Below are 7,176 nucleotides of genomic sequence, written 5' to 3' on the forward strand. Positions count from 1 at the left end.
CCAGAATGGTATTTTGTAATATTTTCTAAAGAAAAAGGTTCTTGAGATTTTATAATTTTGACATACAAATAAAAGGTATTTAGGCAGAAAACTATATTATAATTTCTCATTTTTATAGATATAAATATCAAATTTACGTTATTTTACATCAAATCAATTATAATTATAATTTTTGGTTTGAAATTAAATAAATATCAAACTAGATATAATTTTAAAATGATACTAATTTTATAATACAAAAAAAAACGAACAAAATCTCAATTAAACACCTCTACCGGCAACAACTGGGTTTGACATCTATTAAACCGGGTATAAGTACATTGATCGGTTCAGAAGAAAACGACATCGTTTTACCAGCCGCCTTAACGCAATTTCTACACCTCTCTTGAGCTCCGCGATTTCTCCGGTTGTCCTTTTTTTTTTGGTAACACAGACAAGAAAGCTTCATCTCCAAGAATCCAATTAGGGTTTCGTCAAAGGTAATACATTTATTTCATCCTCCGAACTGCAATCTTCCTTAAAGTTCCAACCTTTAGATCTCTAGTAACCTTTTGTCAGCTTTACCTTTGGGTTCTTATTGGACTTTTGTCTTTTTGAAGATCCTAAAGCTGGTGTCTTGAGAGAGAGAAGCCAACAGAGATAAAAAAGAAGAAGAAGATGATATCTACGCAGGCTAACCTATTCAAACCGTCCTTGTTCTGTGCAAGGACGTCACAAACGAAACGTGTCTTTAATATACCATCTTTGAGGACGAGTTTACGCTTTGATTATCAGCCACGCCGCAACTTAACTCTTCGGGCGTCTGCATCATCCACGCCTACTCAGTTTTCTCCTCTGCTGAGCCATCGAAGTCGTCTACAGAGTAGGGATCAGAGGAAAGGTCCTGCTGTTTGCGTGCTTGGTGGGGAGGATAAACCTGATGGTATTAATGGGGTTAGTGTTTTTTTCTTATTAATCATTGAGATTAGTCTTTACATGTTTCAACTTGATCTCATAGAATTGGGCTGATGATAAGAGTAGTATTTATATGGTGCTTTTGTGCTTGAGTGGTTTCTTGGTTGAATGGATAAGTCTGATAGTATTGATGAGATCAGATGTTCTTCGTTAGATGGACAAGTCTGATAGTATTGATGAGAACATATGCTTTTTTCTTCGTTCTTTGGATGTTCTTGCTTACTATATCATTGAGATGCTGTGATTAGTAGTCTTTACATGCTTCATATTTGATGTTTTGGTGTGTGTGCGCGTGTGAAAAGTTGGTCTTTGAATTGGGCTGTGTTTTCTGATGATAAGTAGTGTTTGTATGATGCTGTTGTGCTGTGTGATATCTTGGTTGAAGGGATAAATCTGATACTAGTGACAAGGTCAGATGCTTTCTTTTCATGCTATGGATGTTTTTTGCTTGTTAGCCCATATGACAATATGAGATTTTAATAATTAAATAGTGCAAAAAAATTGATCTTTTATGAGTGTGTGCGTGTAAGATGATAGTGTGTGCGTGTAAGATGATGTTTTTTTGTTGTGTGCTTACTTGGTGAGAAGGATAAATCTGTTGTAGTGATGAGATCAGATACTTTTCTTTATTCTATGGATGTTCTGGCTTATTAGATCTGAATAAGTTAGTCCTCTTTGTGTGTGTTTGTGTTTATTGTTAATAAGTTAAAGCACAGAATTAAGTTATGTTAGCTGCTTTCTGATATTAACATGCTCAGTGATGATGCTTTATCATCAGATATCCTCACAATGGAAAGAAATTGAGAAAGCTATGGGGAATAAATCAGTTGAAGATATGTTGCGGGAGCAGATTCGAAAGAAAGAGTATTACGACAGTGGCAACATTCCTCCACGAGGAGGGGGAAGAGGAGGAGGAGGAGGGTCAGGTGGTGGAAACGGAGGATCTCAAGGCTCATCAGGAGAAGGCGGTGGTCTTCCTGGTTTAGCACATGAAACACTGCAAGTGGTTTTAGCAACCATAGGCTTCATCTTTCTGGTAATGACAAACATCACAAGTTAATCTTTGTATTATATTATATCTTTACCTTTGGTCATTGTTTCTTCTTCTTTTTCTTAGTACATCTACCTCATCAACGGGGAGGAGTTGTTCCGTCTTGCGAGGGATTACTTTAGGTATCTTACTGGACGACCCAAGAGTGGTAGGTTGACCAAAGTTATGGACAGTTGGGGTAGATTATTGGAGAGGCAGAAAGTGTATGACGAGTACTTGCTGGAGAAACCGATCATCAAGACGCCTAGCTGGTATGAGAGCCCTGAGAAATACACACGTGTGGTGAAGTCTTATGCTGATGCAAATGAAGATGATGAATAGCTTTCTTTCTTTTTTGCCGAGTTGAGTAGTTTCACTTAGACCATGAACCGGTTTGTTTTAGTTTCATCATTGTTATCTAACAATCAGATTTGTAGTAAAATTACAAAACCTCAGTAAAAGTTAGTTCTTATTCAAATATGATTTTTAAAATCATTTAAATTTAATGTTATTGAATTTGCAATTTAAAGATATATTTTAAAATTTATTGCTATTAGAACCAATTTAATAGTAAAAAATTGAGAGATTTATATGATTTGATTGTCTTTTGATGGAGTTTATAAGTTAAATTGTCAAAATTCAAATTTAATGGTGTTAATTTACTCTATAATAGAGTTTGAGTTTAGTCCAATGATACTCTATTTTGAGTAAAAAATAGAGTGATGAAAAAAATAAGTTCTTTATATTTGGTTTAAACCTTTTTTTTTCTATATTATAGAGTAAGTGATAGAATAACATTGGAACATTTTTACTCTAAATATGATTTTAGAGTGAAAAATAAAGTGGAGTTGGAGATACCTTTAGACAGATTTTAGAGTGTTTTAATCAAATCAAAATAGTTTTCATAATTTACTTAAACCATTTTGATACACTCATGTCAAAGTTAAATTATTTCAAATCTTTCTCAAATGTTATATTGAGTACATCAAAAAAAAAAAAAAAGAAGAAACAAGTTATATTGAGAATTGAGTACATCTCCAAATAGTTGCAGGCTTTTTGTTTAAGCCCAAAATAAGCCCATTCCAATTTATATGTAGTCTCAGTCACGTGCACCTATCACGTGATCTTCTTCTTCTCTTTTATTTACACATCGAGACGCGTTAGGGTAGGGTTTTAGTTTCTCTCCGACGAGATTTGAGATGGCACTAAGAGGAGTATGGCAGCTCCAGAAGCTCGTGGTGAGCTACTGTAATTGGGGTGGCAGCAGTAGAGGCATACGGTAACCATTTGACCTAATTTCTTATTTCGCGTTTAATCCCATTTGATCGATCAAATCAACATTCTCTTATTCGCTTTGAAACTGGTGGATTGGTTTGTTAAAAAACAGAGCCTTTATGGAATCAGAGTTACCTGCTCTGATCGAGAAGAATCCGCAGCTCGAAGTGGTGACCGAGCTCTCAAGGGGGCAACATCCTTACCTCAAGGGCATTTACAGTAATGAATGAAATCAATATTTCTCCTTTTTTACTTGTTATAGTTTTTACAAGGGATATTGAAAGTAGCGAACTTTACTTGTGATTATTGTGTAATAGGGAATAGAAATGAAAGAGTGGTGTGTGTGAAGAACATGGATCCTGATCAAGTGCTTTTGAATGCAACGAGGCTGAGGAACTCTCTTGGAAGGAAAGTGGTGAAGCTGAGGACTAGGCATGTGACCAAGCACCCCAGTGTTCAAGGCACTTGGACTACCGCTGTCAAATTCTGACAACTTTTGCGGTCTTTGTTCTTCTAATTCTAGCTGTGATGTTGCAAATATCAGGATTCTTCCTTTGTTACCTATATTTGCGATACCAAATTGTTTGCTACCTCTACTGTTCTCTCTGGTTCCTTTTTCTTACAACAATGTTCTGTCTTGTTTTGGATCCGGTTAATGTCTGGGAAACATGATTCTCTTGTGTTCTGTCCGTTTCAAATGTTATGTTCTTCTCTGGGAGTCAATAGTGTTCTGTGCATTTAGAAAAAAATCTTTCTTAAGAGTCATGATTAGTTTGTTTTGGAGGTTTGGCATATTCTTTGTTTGTGTCATCCTATCTGTATCACAGTTCACTTTATTGCCTTTTCTTTCGTTTTAATTTACAACTAGATTTTGATCCGCGCTTTTTGAATTATAAACAAAGTTAGAAATAAATTAATATTTTGAAGCTGTTGTACATTATTATGTTACAAAATTCTATTATATTGAAGAATAGTTTTTTTAAAAAAAATTATACAATTTATGAATTAGTTTATTTGAGATTTGTATATATATTATTATGTAACTTTTTCTTAGGCCTGTGCATTTTACCGAAACTGAAAAATCAAACCAAAACCGACCCAAAGTACATATGCATATGCAGTTGAGGTCCGAGTCCATGACAAAGTACCTATCCATTATTTTTTTGGACATGCGGGTCTATGTTTGAGTTCGGATCCTATCCGAGACCAGATCGGATATGTACAGTACCAGAAAAATTTTGTGTATATTAAGTATTTTTGGATATTTCGGATATGTTTTGGCTACAAATAAGGTCTTTGGTTATAGTTTGGGGTTCAGGGTAAAATTAAAAAAATTTAAAAATAAATTTTGGGTCGGTAAAATTTTGGCTATTTTTGTTTTCTTCGGTTAGATTACAGGTAAAATTTTGTATCTTTTGGGTAATTGAATATTTTAAGATATTTGTTTAGCTTTTCGAGTATTTTTTGTGTCTTATGTATTTTTTCAATGTTTTCGAGTACTTCGAGTCTTTTTGGGTCTAAAATACCTGAACCAATTTAGACATGTTATGTTTCCAAAAATTATATTTTTTTACAGATATTTGAATTATGAACCCGAACCAAGCCACACCTGAAAGGAACCGACCCTAATCCGAAAAAAAAGAATTTCAAATAGTTAGTTATGTTCAAATGTCTAGGACCAAAGCATCCGGATCCGAAGACCCGATTGCCCATGTTTACTCTCTCTTATTATATTTTATCTGCATTTCATAAGAGTAAAATTTGTTGTGTTGGTGAGATTGAAGATTTTTTTATTGATTTTTGGCTAGTTTAATAGGATATATTTGTAGGATTTTTAATAGCTTTTAAACTTATCTTAAATATAAAATTCTATTATAAATACTTCTTATACAAATTTAATTAAAGTAATATATAATCTTATTTTTAACAGATAGTTTGCTAAAGTTTTTTTTATCAAATTTGGTTTTGTAAATATTTAAAACTATATAATGTTAAATGACATGATATAATATGCTGTATAATATATGCCAACTCATTTTAATAATTGATATCTAAACGTTATAGGTCCATTATTGAACATAAGGTATGGTGTATAACGTTATTGTATAACAACCATAACGTTAGATGATACAATTTTTTTTGGAGAATAAATGTATCACATGAATGAGGTGAATAATTTTTTATTTTTTTGGATCCGGTTTTAGTATCTACAAAAGCATAATCGTTTTTAGCAATATAGATAAGTGATAAACATTTTAGTATCTAGAAAAGTATATTCGTTTTTAAAAATATTAATCACGTGAGTTTAGTCAAATTTAGCATAATATCTAAACTAATTATATTTCCAAAATCATGCATCATACTAATTCAAAATTCTAGTCCGTGACACCTTAATAAGTCATCATATAAATCTTAATAGGTTAGTTTAAGGATTTATCACTAAAATATTGGTCTATAGATTGAGTTATAGGGTTTGGTTTAGGATAATTAGCCATATGGACGAAAAATATCTTAATGTGTGCATATGCTTATGATATATGAAATACATGGTTCCGTAAATAGGTTGATGCTCTTATAAATTGATGAAAGAGATCTAGATTGGCAGATACATCATACATGACTACTTAGAAATTTATTGGGTGAAAACGGTCACATTTTTATTATGAGATTAATGAGAAAGGTTTAGAGATTGGTCCCGTTTCTAATTATTTAATTATCTAATTATATAAAAATATGTTTGTGTCTCTCCTTAGAAAGACACCTAGGATGTCATGTCATCAATTAGATTCACCTCCGTTTGACACGTCAGCTCTTCTTAAAATCGGTTAGGTTGAATGTTTCGATAGACCTCACACACATTGGGCTGTCTCTGGTTTACTTGGGCCCAAAGTTATTTCACTAACACCGTATGGATTTGCAAAAGTAATTCACGGACCTCTTATATACCCAATCTGTGTTAAGCCACCGTCATCTTCTTTTTTTATTTTTTGGTCAAAGCCACCGTCATCTTCGTGTCGATTGATGTTCAATCTATTACCTCTGAACAGTTTACTCTTGCATTCAATCAACATAAGTAACTTTCTCATCAATACCATTCATTGAACCACTCTTTCCACTAAGCCACATTCAATACACTCCTCCTTTTGGTATCAAATCTGCACCTATAAATAATGGAGCAAGCTTTCGTGAAATTCACCACATCATTTTCTTCCTTTCAAACATTATAATCCTCCGAAACCCAAGTACCGGCGATGGAATACGGAATGGTTCGGTTCTTACAATTTGAAGCGAGACAATATAAGAGGACTCCAAAAGCTTCCCTTTGTCCTGAATAAGAAACCGGTTCGACACCGGGTAAGCTGAGAAAATCGTCACTCCACCAAATGTATTTAGAACATATTCCGGGAAATTCTCTCCTCGATGAAAGGCCCAGGATCCTCCGTTTTGTAAGCTACGATCAGATCAGAGTCTCGCCTATGAGACTTCCCGGAAGAGTACGGGCGGGGTATGAGGAGGGAAGCGGCAGCGACGGACGAGAGGAAGAGGATGACGGTGTTGAAAGAAATTGAGAAAAGAGGCATTGAGGACGGTAGAGATAAATAAAAGAGAGTTTTAATGGAGAGGGGAAAGTTTCTGCGTAAAGTAAAATTTTCCATTATTATACTCTTTTGCATTTTTCTTTGTTTTTATTTTTAATAAAAATACTATTCCATAAATATATGATTTCTTGAATATCAAAAGAATATTCGTTTTACTTACAATTATGTCATTCTGGATTTGCTCGGAGATTCTCTATCAACATTTAGGCAAGACTCAGAAGATCCGTGATTCGATTTTAATCACTCTCGCTCGATAGGCTTTGCAAATCTTCAGTGGCTTCGTACTGAGAATCTTTTTTAGTACCTTGAATTGAAAAA

At 33.8% G+C, this 7,176-nt stretch overlaps 2 protein-coding genes across 2 annotated transcripts; both read left to right on the forward strand.

Annotated features, from left to right (window-relative positions):
- Positions 1 to 337: 337 nt before the first annotated feature.
- Positions 338 to 2,475, forward strand: LOC111198642. Its single transcript, XM_048741288.1, has 4 exons — positions 338 to 479; positions 600 to 933; positions 1,733 to 1,990; positions 2,072 to 2,475. Exons 2-4 carry the CDS (start codon positions 658 to 660, stop codon positions 2,324 to 2,326), a joined length of 789 nt encoding a protein of 262 aa, XP_048597245.1. The 5' UTR covers positions 338 to 479; positions 600 to 657; the 3' UTR covers positions 2,327 to 2,475.
- A 614-nt stretch (positions 2,476 to 3,089) lies between these two features.
- On the forward strand, positions 3,090 to 3,982 carry LOC111198641 (54S ribosomal protein L51, mitochondrial-like). Its single transcript, XM_022687484.2, has 3 exons — positions 3,090 to 3,263; positions 3,372 to 3,478; positions 3,577 to 3,982. Exons 1-3 carry the CDS (start codon positions 3,184 to 3,186, stop codon positions 3,747 to 3,749), a joined length of 360 nt encoding a protein of 119 aa, XP_022543205.1. The 5' UTR covers positions 3,090 to 3,183; the 3' UTR covers positions 3,750 to 3,982.
- Positions 3,983 to 7,176: the final 3,194 nt, after the last annotated feature.

The sequence above is a fragment of the Brassica napus genome, chromosome A9 (assembly GCF_020379485.1).
Source record: "Brassica napus cultivar Da-Ae chromosome A9, Da-Ae, whole genome shotgun sequence".
In the NCBI taxonomy this organism is placed as follows: Eukaryota; Viridiplantae; Streptophyta; class Magnoliopsida; order Brassicales; family Brassicaceae; genus Brassica; species Brassica napus.